At 41.6% G+C, this 18,570-nt stretch overlaps 1 protein-coding gene across 1 annotated transcript; it reads right to left on the bottom strand.

The window, feature by feature from the left end:
- Positions 1-3,476: 3,476 nt before the first annotated feature.
- On the bottom strand, positions 3,477-17,548 carry gnb3b (guanine nucleotide binding protein (G protein), beta polypeptide 3b). Its single transcript, XM_044053119.1, has 9 exons — positions 17,301-17,548; positions 13,408-13,516; positions 13,001-13,146; positions 12,184-12,247; positions 11,958-12,114; positions 11,786-11,852; positions 8,568-8,769; positions 4,325-4,541; positions 3,477-4,235 (listed from the first exon to the last, which is right to left on the bottom strand). Exons 2-9 carry the CDS (start codon positions 13,474-13,476, stop codon positions 4,129-4,131), a joined length of 1,029 nt encoding a protein of 342 aa, XP_043909054.1. The 5' UTR covers positions 13,477-13,516; positions 17,301-17,548; the 3' UTR covers positions 3,477-4,128.
- Positions 17,549-18,570: the final 1,022 nt, after the last annotated feature.

Genomic DNA, 18,570 nt, shown 5'->3' with positions numbered 1-18,570 from the left:
CTAATTACCGACCGATATCTAATCTTCCCTTTGTTTCTAAAATCTTAGAAAAGGCAGTTTCTAATCAATGATGTGAATATCTGCGCATTAATGGCCTGTTTGAAGATTTTCAGTCAGGTTTTAGATTAAACCATAGCACAGAAACAGCACTAGTTAAAGTTAGTAACTCAGATAATGGTCTAGTTTCTTTACTTGTCCTGTTAGATCTTAGTGCTGCATTTGACACCATTGATCATGATATTCTACTGCAGAGATTGGAGCAGACTCTTGGTATCACAGGTGCTGCCCTCTGCTGGTTTAAATCATACTTATCTGATATCTGTGGTACACGCACATTCACTCTCTCACACTCAGGATATGATTATGACTTTTTATATGTCATTAACCTTGTCTCTTTCTCTCCCTAGTTTCTGTCTTTCCTTCCTTCCCTCTCTCTCTCTCTGTATTCTCATCTTGCAGGTTGCAGGATCCAGATCCAGTTTTCGAGGCTATCCATATCATACATATCATCACCATTATTATTGTGCTATAATTAAAAAGTCGATATCAGTAACTGTATAAACTTGTAACTTGATACAGTTGTTGTGTATCTGCTCCTGGTCTCTCTCTCTCTTCGGTCTCTACCTCATCTCCCTCTTGTCCTTTCTCTCCCCCCTTTCTGTCCCCCACCTCTCCTCTGTCCCCCATTTTCCTTTCACCCCAACCGGTCAAGGCAGGTGACTGCACATCTCTGAGTCTCTAGTGTTTGCTCATTGTGTGAACTGTTGTGTTTCTTTGCTCTCCTTGATGTACAGTGCCTTGAGATCATGTATGTTATGATTTAGCGCTACACAAATAAAATTTAATTGAATTATATATATACACACATATATATATACATATATCTTTTTCTTTTCCTTTGGGCTGCTCCCTTCAGGGGTCACCACAGTGAATCAACCTCCTCCATCTCACCCTGTTCTCTGTATCCCCCTCTCTCACACCAACTAACTTCATGTCCTCTTTCACTACATCCATAAACCTTCTCTTGGGTCTTCCTCTAGACCTCCTGCCTGGCAGTTCCAACCCCAGCATCCTTCTACCAATATACTCACTATCCCTCCTCTGTACATGACCAAACCATCTCATTCTGGCCTCTCTGACCTTATCTCCAGAACATCTAACATGTGCTGTTCCTCTGATTGACTCATTCCTGATCCTATCCATCTTCGTCACTCCCAAAGAGAACCTCAACATCTTCATCTCTGCTACCTCCAGCTCTGCTTCCTGTCTTTTCCTCAGTGCCACTGTCTCTAGACCATACAGCATCGCTGGTCTCACCATTGTCTTGTATATCTTTCCTTTCATTCTGGCTGATACTCTTTTATCACACATTATTACCCTACATATTATTATCTACACACACGACTGCTCCCCGACCCATCTCTCAAACAGCATTATAAAGTTTGCGGATGATACCACCGTAGTCGGGCTCATTTCAGATGGTGACGAGTCTGACTACAGAGATGAGGTCAACAGACTAACAGCGTGGTGTTCAGTTAATAACCTCAAACTGAACACCACTAAAACAAAAGAAATAATACTGGACTTCAGAAAGGGCAGAGCGGCCCCGACCCCACTGCACATAAATGGGGAGTTAGTGGAAAGAGTCCACTCCATCAGGTTTCTGGGCGTGCAGATATCTGACGACCTCTCCTGGACTGTCAACACCACGGCGGTGGTAAAGAAGGCCCAGCAGCGTCTCCACTTCCTGAGAGTGCTCAGGAGAAACAACCTGGAGGAGAGGCTGCTTGTAACCTTCTACAACGCCACCATTGAGAGCATCCTGACGTACTGCATTACAGCGTGGTTCGCAGGGTGCTCTGCAGCAGACAGGAGAGCGCTACAGAGGATTATAAACACAGCCCAGAGGATCACGGGGTGCTCTCTGCCTAACCTGGAGACTATTGCCAGCTCTCGCTACCGAAGCAGAGCTGGAAACATCATCAAGGACTCCTTCCACCCAGCTAACCACCTGATCCACCTGTTACCCTCGGGCAGGCGGTACGGATCCCACAGAACCAGGACTAACAGGCTCAGGGATAGCTTCTTTCCCAGAGCCATCACAGAACTAAATAAATAAACTAAAGCAAAAACATTCAAAGGGAAACACCACTGGAAAGTGCAATAACTGCTGCTTCAGTCACCTTGTTTACACAAACACAGGACAATCACTTCTCTCTTTTAAAGTGCCTTCTTTTTTCTTTTTTTTTCTGTTTACACCGGTCTTGCTGCTATATTTTGTTAATTTTGTTAATGTTAATGTTAATTTATACATAGTCATAGTTTCTGGAGAAAAAATGTAAACAACATTTCTTATTCTTATTTTATTGTTAATATTTGTATTTTCTCTTTTCAAATTGTTATTTATATATTTGTATTTTGCACCAAGGGAGTGGCACCCAAATTTCGTTGTCCACAAAATAACGACAATAAAGGCTATTCTATTCTATCCCTGACACTTTTCTCCACCCATTCCAACCAGCTTGAACACGTTTCTTCACCTCTTTTCCACAATCTCCACTGCTCTGGACTGTTGACCCTAAATACTTCAAATCCTCCACCTTCTTTATCTCCACTCCCTGTAGCCTCATGGTTCCACTTGGGTTCCTCTCATTCGCACACATATATTCTGTCTTGCTGCGACTAACCTTCATTCCTCTCCTTTCTAGAGCATATCTCAACCTCTCGAGCTTTTCCTCCACCTGGTCTCTGCTCTCACCACAGATCACAATGTCATCTGCAAACATCATAGTCCATGGAGATTCCTGTCTAACCTCATCTGTCAGTCTGTCCATCACCACCGCAAACAAGAAGGGACTCAGAGCCGAAGCCTGATGTAGTCCCGCCTCCACCTTGAACTTCTCTGTCACCGCTGTCTCACAGTTGTCATACATGTCCTGCACCAGTCTAACATACTTCTCTGCCACTCCAGACTTCCTCATACAGTACCATAGTTCCTCTCTCTTTGTCCAGATCTACAAAGGCACAATGCAGCTCCCTCTGACCTTCTCTGTATTTGTCTACCAGCATTCTTAAAGCAAATCCTGCATCTGTAGTACTCTTTCTAGGCATGAAACCATACTGTTGCTCACAAATGCTGACTACTTCTCTCAGTCTAGTTTCCACTACTCTTTCCCATAACTTCATTGTATGGCTCACCAACTTAGTCCTCTATAGTTACTGCAATTCTGAACATCTCCCTTATTCTTAAAAATGGGCACCATCACACTTCTTCTTCTTCTTGGATATATATATATATATATATATATATATATATATATATATATATATACATATACGTATATATAATATTGTATCTGTGTTTGTCAAACCTGGAAATGATGACGTTCTCAGAATGTTTTGATTTTGTCCACAAACTTAAAATGAACCACATTGTTTTGGAAATTCATGTTTTCACACTCACAGACTCGGACGTGTTTGTTGATGCAGAATTCTATGTTTATTATAAAGATTTTTGTCTTAGTCTTTTTTACAGAGAAACTGATCACAGCTGAACCTGGGGAGTAAAATACAGTTTTACAGGTTTTTACAGAGTCCACAGAATGTCATGTTCATCACTCTTTTTATTTACGCTGAGTCACCAAAAACAGCAGCAGCAGCCATCTTGTTTGCAGCGCGAGCGACCCAAGATGGCCGCCGCGGTGTTTAAAAAAACGGGGGGAATAAAGACGCTGTACATCAACTCTTCATCCTAAAGTGTTCAACTCTAAAATAGAAATAAATGTACATGTCAATCTTTGGTCTAAAATAAGTGCAATAAAGACAATAAAAATCAATCTGTGCTGCTACACTTTTCACACTTTGTTTCATTGACATTGGAGCTGGTTTTCTGCTCAGTAATTCTTTTGGAATAAAATGACGTGCTATATTTTTAAGTGATTTGATTCTTTTCTGTCTCCACGTATGAAAACTCTCTGTCTCTTACATTGAAAACACATCGCTCAGCGTTTACCTGGTGCTTTTATTTGATATCATTCACAGGCGCTCAACATTTACATTTAAGGAGAGCAAGAAGAAGACGGCGCTAACACAGCTGCATCTCTTCCTCCTCCTCCTCTTCCTCCAGCCTCAGTTCCACAGTTTGAGGAAACTGTCCCAGGATCCTGTGCAGACGCCCATGCCGTCCTCAGGGACGCCGGTGCAGCTCACTCTGTTGTCATGTCCGGACAGAACGCCTGCAGCAGAGAGACGGAGCAGGGAAGAAGGGAATATGACCAAAGGAAAGGAAACCAGAGAGGTTTACTCAGACGCCGGCGTCACTCACCCACTTTCTCGCCCTTCAGCGTGTCCCAGATGTGACAGTTGAAGTCGTCGTAGCCTGCGAAGATGAGGCGGCCGGAGTTGGACAGAGCCAGAGACGTGACGCCGGCATTCAGGCTGGTGTCCTGATAACCGGTCACTTCCTGGTCGGCGCGCAGGTCGTACATCTTACAGCTGCAGTCGTCGGAGCCTGTGATGACGGCGTTTCCACTGGGGAAGAACTGAGGAAGAGGAGGAAGACTTTAGACAGTGAACACCAACACTAACAAAAAGACGTTCACACACTGACGTCAGAGAAGTCATCTGATCAACTACTTCTTCTTCTTTCATCTCTTTCTCTCTCACTTGCTCCTTCTCCACCAACTCACAGAGCTCACAACCACCTTGACCTCATCTTCACCAGAAACTGCTCCACCTCCAACCTCAAGGTAACCCCACTTCATGTCTCTGATCATTTCTTCATTTCCTACTCTCTCCCACTCTCCCAATCTGATGATCTCATCTCATCAGATATTGCACTTGTCCGTCGCAACATTCGCTCTCTCTCTCCCTCCTCTCTCTCCTCAACTGTTCTATCAGCACTTCCTTCAGCTGACTCCTTCTCCCTCATGCACCTTCCTCTCTACTCTGTCCTCCTCTCTTGACTCTCTCTGTCCTCTTACTTCCCGGCGGGTTCGTAAGTCCTCCCCAGCCCCGTGGTTGTCGGACTCAGTGCGTGCTGAGAGAGCCACGATACGGGCAGCAGAAAGAAAATGGAGGAAATCAAAACACCCTGATGACCTGCTCTCCTATCACTCTCTCCTCTCCACCTTCACTGCCTCCATCTCTGCAGCCAAACAATCTTTCTCAGTCAGTCAGTCATCATCTAACCGCTTTATCCTCCACCAGAGGGTCGCGGGGGGTGCTGTGCCAATCTCAGCTACATCGGGCGATAGGCGGGGTACACCCTGGACAGTTCGCCAGTCCATCGCAGGGCCACACACAACTAGAGACAAACAACCATTCACTCTCACACTCACTCCTATGGTCAATTTAGAGTGTCCAATTTACCTAATCCCCACATTGCATGTTTTTGGACTGTGGGAGGAAGCCGGAGAACCCGGAGAGAACCCACGCACACATGGGGAGAACATGCAAACTCCATGCAGAAAGGCCCTTGTTCCAACCGGGGCTCGAACCCGGGTCTTCTCGCTGCAAGGCGAGAGTGCTAACCACTACACCACCGTGTGGCCCCAAACAATCTTTCTATCAGACTAAAATTCAATCCTCTTTCTCTAACCCCAAAAAACTTTTCTCTATCTTCTCTAACCTCCTTGATCCCCCCACCCCCCTCCTCCTTCCTCCCTTCTACCAATTCACTTTGTCAACTACTTCACAAAAAAGGTAGATGACATTCGCTCTTCTTTCTCAACCCCACCTCCTGATCTCACCACTCTACCAACCACAAAATCAGCTCCTTCTCTATCCTCTTTCTCCCCTCTATCTCAGGATCAAGTTCTTTCCCTAATAACCTCTGCCCGCCCCACCTCCTGCCCCCTTGACCCTATCCCCTCTCACCTTCTTCAGTCAATTGCTTCTGATCTTCTTCCTTTCCTCATCCACCTCATTAACACATCTCTATCATCTGGTTGCTTTCCGGACTCTCTTAAAGAGGCCAGAGTGACCCCCCTCCTTAAAAAACCCACCCTTGACCCGTCTGAAGTAAATAACTACAGACCTGTCTCTCTTCTTCCTTTTCTCTCCAAAACTCTGGAGCGTGCTATCTTTAATCAACTCTCCTCCTATCTTCACCGGAACAACCTTCTTGATCCTCTTCAGTCTGGTTTTAAAGCAGGTCACTCGACCGAAACTGCACTTCTTGCTGTCACTGAGCAACTCCACACTGCCAGGGCTGCCTCTCTCTCCTCTGTGCTCATCCTCTTGGACCTTTCTGCAGCGTTTGACACAGTTAACCACCAGATCCTTACTTCCTCCCTTCAAGAACTAGGTGCCTCAGGCTCTGCATTTACCCTACTCTCGTCCTATCTTCAAAACCGAACATACAGAGTAACCTGGAGAGGATCCATGTCTGACCCCTGTCCTCTAGCTACTGGGGTCCCTCAGGGTTCTGTCTTGGGCCCTCTCCTCTTCTCTCTATACACCAACTCTCTTGGTTCTGTTATTCTCTCTCATGGTCTTTCCTATCACAGCTACGCCGATGACACCCAACTCATTCTCTCTTTTCCCAGCTCCGACACACAGGTAGCAGAACGGTTCTCCGCTTGTCTGACCGACATCTCTCAGTGGATGTCTGACCATCACCTGAAACTCAATCTCGACAAGACTGAATTTCTTTTTCTCCCAGGAAAGGGCTCTCCCACCACAGATCTAACCATCACCCTCGACAACTCTGTGGTAACTCCTTCTCACACCGCAAGGAACCTGGGTGTGACACTTGACGACCATCTCTCCCTCACTGCCAACATTGCTGCAACAGCTTGATCTTGCAGATACATGTTGCACAACATCAGAAGGATACGGCCTCTTCTAACCCAGAAGGCGGCACAGGTTCTGGTCCAGACTCTTGTCATCTCACGCTTGGATTACTGCACCTCCCTCCTGGCTGGTCTCCCTGCGTGTGCCATACGACCTCTGCAACTCATCCAGAATGCAGCAGCTCGACTGGTCTTCAGCTTTCTTAAGTTCTCCCACACTACACCGCTCCTCCGCTCCCTTCACTGACTGGTAGCTGCTCGCATCCGCTTCAAGACGTCGTTCCATGCTACAAACAGATCCGGTCCAACCTACATCCAGGACATGATCAAAACCTACACCCCAGCCCGCCCACTTCGCTCTGCATCGGCAAACAGAGGCACTCGCAGAACTCCAGACTGTTCACCATCTGCTAAATGACATGTAATGTAATGTAATGTAATGTAACGTCACTCACCGACAACAGGAAAAACTGATTTTAGCCACTGAAGAAAAGACTTGACTGATCAAATTATACTTAGTTTAAGTCTGCGATGTCTTTAAGAAGACGTTCATGTCTTTATGTCACTGTGAGACAGACTTTAGGGGAACAGGAAACTGACGTTTGTAGAACACTCACTCTCCCACACCAAACCTCAGAGAGAAAATCCGTGATTTTAACATCACACACACAGGAGCTGCTTGTCCTCTGCTGCCTCGTGTGGTCACTTTGTGTCACTGAAGTCAATCTGAATGAAGGATTTTAAAAACCAAATTCACTAAAATCAGACATTTGAATTCAGTGATGGAGCCAGCGGTGGATCAACAACTCCTGTGTGTGTGTGTGTGATGTTAAAATCACTGATGTTCTCTGTGGACTTTGGTGTGTGAGAGTTAGTGTTTACAAACTTCAGTCTGTGAGATTAAGTTGTAAAAACATGTTCTTAAAGTTATCGTAGACTTAACGCAACATTCATTCATCAGGTCAGTCTTTACTTCCTCATCTTCATTTCACACATTAAAATCATGTGTGTGTGTGTGTGTGTGTGTGTGTGTGTCTCACAGAGATTGATGTCACTGGTGTGTGTGTGTGTGTGTGTGTCTCACAGAGATGTTGATGTCACTGTGTGTGTGTGTGTGTGTGTGTGTGTGTCTCACAGAGATGGCGTTGATGTCACTGTGTGTGTGTGTGTGTGTGTGTCTCACAGAGATGGTTGATGTCACTGTGTGTGTGTGTGTGTGTGTGTGTGTGTGTGTGTGTGTGTGTGTGTGTGTGTGTCTCACAGAGATGGTGTTGATGTCACTGGTGTGCGTGTGTGTGTGTGTGTGTCTCTCACAGAGATGGCGTTGATGTCACTGTGTGTGTGTGTGTGTGTCTCACAGAGATGGCGTTGATGCCACTGTGTGTGTGTGTGTGTGTGTGTGTGTGTCTCACAGAGATGGTGTTGATGTCACTGGTGTGTGTGTGTGTGTGTGTGTGTGTGTGTCTCACAGAGATGGTGTTGATGTCACTGTGTGTGTGTGTGTGTGTCTCACAGAGATGGCGTTGATGTCACTGGTGTGTGTGTGTGTGTGTCTCACAGAGATGATGATGTCACTGTGTGTGTGTGTGTGTCTCACTGATGTCACTGTGTGTGTGTGTGTCTCACAGAGATGGCGTTGATGTCACTGTGTGTGTGTGTGTGTGTGTGTGTGTCTCACAGAGATGGCTGATGTCACTGTGTGTGTGTGTGTGTGTGTGTGTCTCACAGAGATGGCGTTGATGTCACTGGTGTGTGTGTGTGTGTGTGTCTCACAGAGATGGCGTTGATGTCACTGGTGTGTCCGCTGAACGTCTGCTTGCATGTTCCTTCCCTCAGGTCCCACAGCTTGGCCAGAGAGTCACAGGCTCCAGAGATGAAGGTGTTGCCATCGGGGGACAGAGCCAGAGACATGCAGTCCCCGATGTGGTTGGTGAAGATGATCTTCTGTTTGCCGGTCTCCAGGTCCCACAGGCAGCTGAGAGGACGGAGGTGGACACATACGACAGAAACAGGAGTTTTCAGGTTCCAGGTTTGATTCTGTATCTGCTCTGAACTTCTGTTAGAGTGACGGTGAAGAAACACTGACTGATGCATTCCAACAACAGGATACATGGACATACCTGTCGCTATGGGCGGGCCATTGGGGGCTGGGCCCGCCCCCAAAAATGCTTGTGCCCCCCACTTGAGGTACAGATCTCTTAAAATAAATTACTTTCATTTATATTTCATATCATATTAGCTAAAGAAATGACTCGATAAATCCTAAAGTTGTTCTTTGTCATAGGGTTAGTGTGATTTTGTTTGATTGACAGTGCAGTTTTCATTTAGTTCATCTGATGAACTAAATCAGACTGAAGAGATCTTCCCTCGTGACAACGCAGATGACCAGAGACGGAGTTCTGTAATAAATAAAAGCCTCAGTTCTTTATGAAAAACTTGTGCCTCGCGACTGAACTGCGTTCTGTCCACATGAGCGTCGACAGGAGCGGCAAGAGACGGGGAAGACAAAGCAGTGAAGTAATTATAATATATATCTACAAATGTTAATTAAACAGTTTTAAGGTTAAAGAAATAAATCATTTCTAATGAGTTATAAATAAAAAAATAAAGGGCTTTTATCTGTGATTTGAAGAGCAGATTCAATCACATTTTCTCATATTTACGATCACCTGCACATTACACGTCTATTTATTTTCACTTTGTACTTTGATTATTTAAATTATATGCACATTAATTATGAAAGGTCAACATGACTGCTATGGTATTTTTAGTAGGTACATCATTTCTGCTAGTTTGAATGCATGGATATATGAATGCATGGACACATGAATGCATGGATATATGAATGTGCATGGACACATGAATGCATGGATATGAATGCATGGACAGATGAATGCATGGATACATGGACACATGAATGCATGGATACATAAATGCATGGATACATGAATGCATGGACACATGAATGCATGGATACACGAATGCATGGACAGATGAATGCATGGATACATGGACACATGAATGCATGGATACATGAAATGGACATATGGACACATGATTGCATGGATATGAATGCATGGATACATGGACACATGAATGCATGGATACATGAATGCATGGACATATGGACACATGATTGCATGGATATATGAATGCATGGATACATGAATGCATGAATACATGAATGCATGGATACATGAATGCATGAATACATGAATGCACGGACACATGAATGCATGGATACATGAATGCATGGATATATGAATGCATGGACACATGAATGCATGGATATATGAATGCATGGACACATGAATGCATGGATATTTGAATGCATGGACACATGAATGCATGGATATATGAATGCATGGACACATGAATGCATGGATACATGAATGCATGGATACATGGACACATGAATGGATGGATACATGAATGCATGGATACATGAATGCATGGATACATGGACACATGAATGGATGGATACATGAATGCATGGACATATGAATGCATGGACACATGAATGCATGGATACATAAATGCATGGATACATGGACACATGAATGCATGGATACATAAATGCATGGATACATGGACACATGAATGGATGGATACATGAATGCATGGACATATGAATGCATGGACACATGAATGCATGGATATATGAATGCATGGATACATGAATGCATGGACAAATGAATGCATAGACACATGAATGCATGGACACATGAGTGCATGGATACATGAATGCATGGACAAATTAATGCATAGAGACATGAATGCATGGACACATGAATGCATGGATACATGAATGCATGGACATATGAATGCATGGACACATGAATGCATGGATACATGAATGCATGGACAGGTGAATGCATGGATACATGGACACATGAATGCATGGACACATGAATGCATGGGTACATGAATGCATGGACACATGAATGCATGGACACATGAATGCATGGACATATGAATGCATGGAATGCATGGACACATGAATGCATGGATACATGAATGCATGGACACGTGAATGCATGGATACATGGACACATGAACGCATGAATATATGAATACATGGACACATGGACACATGCATGGTACATGAATGCATGGATACATGAATGCATGGACATATGAATGCATGGACACATGAAGCATGGACACATGAATGCATGAATACATGAATGCATGGGAATGCATGGATACATGGACACATGAAGCATGGATATGGAATACATGGGAACATGGATATGGAATGCATGGACACATATATGCATGGACATGCATGGATACATGAATGCATGGACATGACACATGAATATGGATACATGAATGCATGGACACATGAATGCATGGATACATGGACACATGAATGCATGGACACATGAATGCATGGGTATATGAATGCATGGATACATGAATGCATGGACATGAATGGATACATGGATACATGAATGCATGGACACATGAATGCGAATACATGGAACACATGAATGCATGGATACATGATGAATGCATGGACACATGAATGCATGGATACATGAATGCATGGACACATGAATGCATGGATATATGAATGCATGGACATGAATGCATGGATACATGAATGCATGGACACATGAACGCATGGATATATGAATACATGGACACATGAATGCATGGATACATGAATGCATGGATATATGACATGAACATGGATATATGAATACATGGACACATGAATGCATGGATACATGAATGCATATATGCATGGGAATGCATGGATATATGAATGTATGGACACATGAATGCATGAATGCATGGATATATGAATGTATGGACACATGAGTGCATGGATACATGAATGCATGGATACATGGACACATGAATGCATGGATACATGAATGCATGGACACATGCATTCATGGGTGAATGGATAGATACATTAATAGATGAATGGATGAATGGATGATGAATATATGCGTAGCTGAATGAGGTGTGATTCTCACCAGGTGGTGTCACCAGAGGCGGTCAGGATCTCAGAGTCACTGAGGAAACGGCAGCAGGACAGATAACCTGGCAGAAACCGAGAAAAAATCATGTGATCAGTGGAATCGTCCTCCCTCTCGTTTGTGTTTAGTCTTTTATTTTTTTCGCCCTCAGATTCGTGCGTGTCCTCACCTGTGTGTGCGTCCAGCTCTCTCAGCGTCTTGGGGCTGGCAGACTTGATGTTGTAGACGGTGCAGATGTTGTCCAGACCTCCACTGGCCACCAGGTTACCAGAGGGAGCGAAGGCCACGCTCATCACCCACGCCGACTTTAGAGGCACAGCGATCAGCTGGCAAAAAAAACATTTGTTTACACCGTGCACAACATTCTCGTGTGTGTGTTTGTGTGTGTGACATACCTTGTTTCCTGTGAACGTGTCCCAGATGAGCAGCTTGCCGTCCTGTGACGCGCTGACCATTTGTCTGAGACACGGACAAGAAGACGACTCATTAGAAACATTAGAAACATTAAAAACATTAGAAACATTAGAAACATTAAAAACATTAGAAACATTAGAAACATTAAAAACATTAGAAACATTAGAAACATTAAAAACATTAGAAACATTAAAAACATTAAAAACATTAGCATTAGAAACATTAGAAACATTAAAAACATTAGAAACATTAGAAACAAAAACATTAGAAACATTAGAAACATTAAAAACATTAGAAACATTAGAAACATTAAAACATTAGAAACATTAGAAACATTAAAAACATTAGAAACATTAAAAACATTAGAAACATTAGAAACATTAAAACAAAACTGTTTTAGATTTCACTCCAAAAAAGGGTTTAAATATCGTAAAATCAAACTACATTAGCATTAACCTGTGAGTTTAAATTAAGATGGCCGACATGACAGCTACATAAAGTGGAGCCTAATGGTACGTTCCAGTTGTAGTTACAAGTCGGAATTTCCGAGTTGATGTTCTGAGAATCAAAAAAGAATGTTGTCTAAAGGTTGTATGAAGGTTGTAGAAAAGTAATGTTAGGGGAATGTTCTGGGAACTGATTGTGCAACTAAAAGGTTGGCTAGCCTGTTTATGTCCTTATTTTCTTACGACTTCTCAACTGGAAACGCAGTTAACGTAAACGGAAGGCAGCATATACATCTGACACGCCCCCTGCTGGCTGGCGAAGCCCTGCCCCTTCGTTTACTGACACTCTCACCTGGAGTCAGCCGCCCAGTGCATGGCGTAGATTTTGGCCAGGTGACCTTTGAGCGTCTTCCTGAGTTTGAGCTGCACTCGACCCACAGTGTCGACGCCTCCTGCCGCGTCAGTCATAGTGCTGTCATTCACAGCCTTACGGGCCGCCTAGTGGAGAGAGAGGAGAACTTCACTCACTTCATAACTCACAGAAGATTTAATTCTTCTGACCGTTTCTTTTACTTCAAATTCTGTGAAACCCAATATTAATAAGATGAATAAGTAAACCACACGTTAATAAATAGTTGTTTTTTTTACAGTGAAATAATAAAAGAATTTGCAAATTTGTAAAATGATGAAAACACTTTTTTCTTCTCTTTTGAGGAAATTAAAATCAAATGTGTGTATTGGCCTGCAGGAGCCGCTCACCTCGATCTTTGTGCGGAGGCCATCGCACTCCTTTTTCAGTGCATCTATTTCAGCCTTCTCAGCTGCCATGGCGGCGGTTGTTAGGGGATGTTATGAGCGGAAAATGAGCCTGCAAATCAAAAACAACGAGAAAAGAGTTTGAACTTTGAGGAAAAGTTTGTGAATCCATGAAACTTTAATAACATTTGAGCTTTGGTGCAGGAAAAGTCTCCGGACTGGACTCTTATCGTATCGTGACTGAAATATCATCTTAATATCCTATCATGACAATATCGTATTGTGACTTAAATTAATCGCAACTTCAATATATCTTCAATTAAGTATCTTTAATATAATGTGATAATATTCTATCGTAACTTCAATATATCGTGATGATATTCTATCGTAACTTCAATATATCGTGATAATATTCTATCGTAACTTCAATATATCGTGATAATATTCTATCGTAACTTCAATATATCGTGATAATATTGTATTGTAACTTCAATATATTGTAATAATATCTTATTGTAACTTCAATATATCGTGATAATACTGTATCGTAACTTCAATATATTGTGATAATATTGTATCGTGATATATCGTATTGTGACTTAAGTAACTTCAATATATGTGATAATATTGTATCGTAACTTCAATATATTGTGATAATATTGTATTGTAACTTCAATATATCGTGATATATCGTATTGTGACTTAACTTCAATATATGTGATAATATTGTATCGTAACTTCAATATATCGTGATAATATTGTATCGTAACTTCAATATAATGTGATAATATCGTATTGTGATTCAAGTAACTAATATATTGTGATAATATTGTATCGTAACTCCAATATAGCGTGATAATATTGTATCGTAACTTCAATATATGGTGATAATATTGTATCGTAGCTTCAATATAATGTGATAATACTGTATGGTAACTTCAATATATCGTGATATATCGCAATATGATTTAAGTAACTTTAATATATTGTGATAATACTGTATGGTAACTTCAATATATCGTGATAATATTGTATCATAACTTCAATATATCGTGATAATATTGTATAGTAACTTCAATATAGCGTGATAATATTGTATCGTAACTTCAATATATTGTGATAATATTGTATCGTAACTTCAATATAATGTGATAATATTGTATTGTAACTTCAATATATCGTGATATATCGTAATGTGATTTAAGTAACTTTAATATATTGTGATAATACTGTATGGTAACTTCAATATATGGTGATAATATGTAACTTCAATATAATGTGATAATATTGTATTGTAACTTCAATATATCGTGATATATCGTAATGTGATTTAAGTAACTTTAATATATTGTGATAATACTGTATGGTAACTTCAATATATCGTGATAATATTGTATGGTAACTTCAATATATCGTGATAATATTGTATCGTAACTTCAATATAGCGTGATAATATTGTATAGTAACTTCAATATATTGTGATAATATTGTATCGTAACTTAAATATGTGATAATATCGTATTGTAACTTCAATATATCGTGATGATATTGTATCTTAACTACAATATATCGTGATAATATTCTATCGTAACTTCAATATAATGTGATAATATTGTATCGTAACTTCAATATATCGTGATAATATTGTATCGTAACTTCAATATAATGTGATAATATCGTATCGTAACTTCAATATATCGTGATATTGTACCTTAACTACAATATATCATGATAATATTGTATCGTAACTTCAATATATCGTGATATATCGTATTGTGATTTAAGTAACTTTAATATATTGTGATAATATTGTATCGTAACTTCAATATATCGTGATAATATCGTATCGTAACTTCAATATGTTGTGATAATATCGTATCATAACTTCAATATATCGTGATAATATCGTATCGTAACTTCAATATATCGTGATAATATTGTATCGTAACTTCAATCTATTGTGATAATATTGTATCGTAATTTCAATATAATGTGATATTGTATCGTAACTTCAATATATTGTGATAATATTGTATCTTAACTACAATATATCGTTATAATATTGTATCGTAACTTCAATATAATGTGATAACATTGTATCGTAACTTCAATATAATGTGATAATATTGTATTGTAACTTCAATATATCGTGATAATATTGTATCGTAACTTCAATATAATGTGATAATATTGTATTGTAACTTCAATATATCGTGATATATCGTCATGTGATTTAAGTAACTTTAATATATTGTGATAATACTGTATCGTAACTTCAATATATCGTGATAATATCGTATCGTAACTTCAATATATCGTGATAGTATCGTCAATCAGTCATCATCTACCGCTTTATCCTCCACCAGAGGGTGGTGGGGGGTGCTGTGCCAATCTCAGCCACATCGGGCGATAGGCGGGGTACACCCTGGACAGTTGGCCAGTCCATCGCAGGGCCACACACACAGATAGAGACAAACAACCATTGGCTCTCACACTCACTCCTATGGTCAATTTAGAGTGTCCAATTTACCTAATCTCCAATGTTTTTGGACTGTGGGAGGAAGCTGGAGAACCCAGAGAAAACCCACACACACACGGGGAGAACATGAAAACTCCATGCAGAAAGGCCCTTGTTCCAACCCGGGTCTTCTCGCTGCAAGGCGAGAGTGCTAACCACTACACCACCGTGTGGCGTAATAATATTGTATTGTGACTTAAATATATTGTAACTTATACATATCGCAAGGAGGAGGTAGGGAGGACGCAGGGAGAAGGTAGTGAGGATGTAGGCAGGACGCAGGGAGGAAGCTGAAGGTGGATGAGGGTGGTTCAGTGGTGAAGGTGGTTTGGTGCAGGTTTAAATCCCAGCAGCAGATCTTCAAAGAGGCCTTAGCTCTCAAATCTCCTGTCATCCGATTACTGACTGCTCTTTACCTCGGGATCACAGACGGAGGGAGGGACGAGGGACAAGGGAGATGAGGGACGAGGGAGACGAGGACACTGAGTCCACATGTCCAAGCACCTTCAATCTGCATTCTTCAAAATAAAAGTCTCAGTTTCTGTTCATCCACACAAAATCACAACCCTACAGTTTTCAAAATAAAAGTCCCAAATTCTGTTGGTCCACACTAAAATGCAATCTGCATTCTTCTAAATAAAAGTCTCAGTTTCTGTTCATCTACACAAAATCACAACCCTAGATTTTTCAAAATAAAATTCGCAGATTCTGTTCGTTCACACTAAAATGCAATCTGCATTCTTTAAAATAAAGGTCTTAGTATATGTTTGTCCATGCTACAACACGATCCTGCATTTTTCAAAATAAAAGTGAGTTTCCGTGTCCATGCTAAAACCTGATCCTGCGGTTTTCAAAATAAAAGACTCGGCTCTTAATTGTCTACATTAGCATTCAAATTGAAATCACAACCCCACTTTCAAAATAAAGCTCTTAGTATCGAACCTAAGGTTTTCAGATTAAAAGTCACTTTCTGCTCATCCACACCGAATCACAAGTGTCAGTTCCTTTTTTTTGTGTCCAAATTCAAAATAAATGCATGTGTTTTGTCCACACGAACACGTGATTGTTCACCGGCTCATTTTTCATGTCACGATGGAGCAGCAGCTTTTCCCGAGGCTTCAATCCTCTTGGCAGCTTCACGATGATCCAAAGATCACCGTCAGAGGATTTAAAACGTCACACTCACTCACTCTATTTGTAAGGCATGAATCAGGAGTAAAGGAGGGAAATAAATGAATGAATGAATGGATGAATGAAAGAAGCTGCAGAAGTTGCACATCAAAGTGAAAACTGATATTATTCTTTCTGCCTTTGGACTAAACGGTTCTGCTTCACGTGCAGAGAGTTCAGCGACTGAAGCATAAAGACAAAAACTCACCTTTACTTCTGTCTCTCTCTCCCACACACACACACACTGTGGTCCCTCTCTCTTCTTCTTCTTCTTCTTCTTCTTCTTCTTCTTCAGCAGTTTCCCCTCTGAGCTCAGCGTCTCTCTTTTTTAGATTCCACCGTCGCAGGAAGCTCGAGCTGCTCGCTGGCTCCTGCCTCCGAAAAAACTCTCTCTTTCTGTCTCGCTTCCTCCAACAGTGAAGAGCAGATGAGGATTGGAGGGGATGAAGGAGATAAGGGATGAAGGGATAAAGCTCAAAGATGGAAATAGAGAGGAGAGTGAGAGAGAGAGAGAGCGGTGGCGCGAGGAGCAGGTAAACCGATTGCAGGGAGAAAATCAGGTGATGAGGTCAAAAGACAAGAAGAGGAGGAGGAGAAAGGGAAGAGGTGAAGGTGAAATGAGAGAAAACAAGAAAACACATGGAAGAGAAACTGGCGTCAAAGTAACAGAGAAAATATGTTAAATGTTCATTTTCACAGATATGAGTGAATGAGTGAATGATTTTTACAGCAGAGCCGGCCCCTGGGCATAAGTGAACTAAGCGGCTGCTTGGGGCCCCCCCTGATCACCAGGGCCCCCGATAGCCTAGAACTACATATATAACTAAACATAATTGGTTTCATTTCGTAGTTGAAGATTTGCTGGTTTTTCTGTTCTAAGCTTTAAAAACAAGAGTTAAAGTGTTTTCAATCAGGTTCATTATGAACACAGTGGTTCACTGGAAATATGACGCCCATAAAGGTTTGTGGTGGGTCTGGATCTGGGTCAGGGTCTGGGTCTGAGGCTGAGGCTGGGTCTGGGTCTGGGGCTGGGTCTGGGTCTGGGGCTGACGGGGTGAACTGGTTTGTCAGAGCTAATGAGCTGAGCCTGGTTAATCAGGGTCTAATGGGATATCCGGGGACGGCCAATCTCGTTAGGGAATTAGAGCAGGTCACGCTAAACATGCGTCACACAGCGACGACATAAGGAGGAGGAGGAAGCCGAGGAGGAAGAGGAGGAGGAGGAGGAGGAGCAGATCAAGGATCAAACGCCAGCGAGTTTTTGTCTCAAAGTGAAACTGCAGTTCTTTAAAGAACTGAAAACAGCTGTGAAATTCATTATTTAACATACATTTCTTGAGATGCTATGGCAGAAATAACTTAGCTCATAAAATCTACGTCAGATTAAATCTACGACCTCTACGTCACACGTTCACGTCTGTATCTCACTGTTACACACACTTTACCAACAGGAAACTGAAGTTTGTAAACCACTCACT

This window comes from Solea senegalensis, linkage group LG20 (assembly GCF_019176455.1).
Source record: "Solea senegalensis isolate Sse05_10M linkage group LG20, IFAPA_SoseM_1, whole genome shotgun sequence".
In the NCBI taxonomy this organism is placed as follows: Eukaryota; Metazoa; Chordata; class Actinopteri; order Pleuronectiformes; family Soleidae; genus Solea; species Solea senegalensis.
This window is presented reverse-complemented; position numbering and strand designations above follow the sequence as displayed.

Coding starts and splice junctions, on each gene's coding strand:
- gnb3b (XM_044053119.1), bottom strand. CDS start 13,476: ATGGCAGCTGAGAAGGCTGAAATAGATGCACTGAAAAAGGAGTGCGAT. Junction 13,147..13,407: donor GCCTCCGCACAAAGATCGAG/GTGAGCGGCTCC, acceptor TCTCTCCACTAG/GCGGCCCGTAAGGCTGTGAA. Junction 12,248..13,000: donor CACTGGGCGGCTGACTCCAG/GTGAGAGTGTCA, acceptor TCCGTGTCTCAG/ACAAATGGTCAGCGCGTCAC.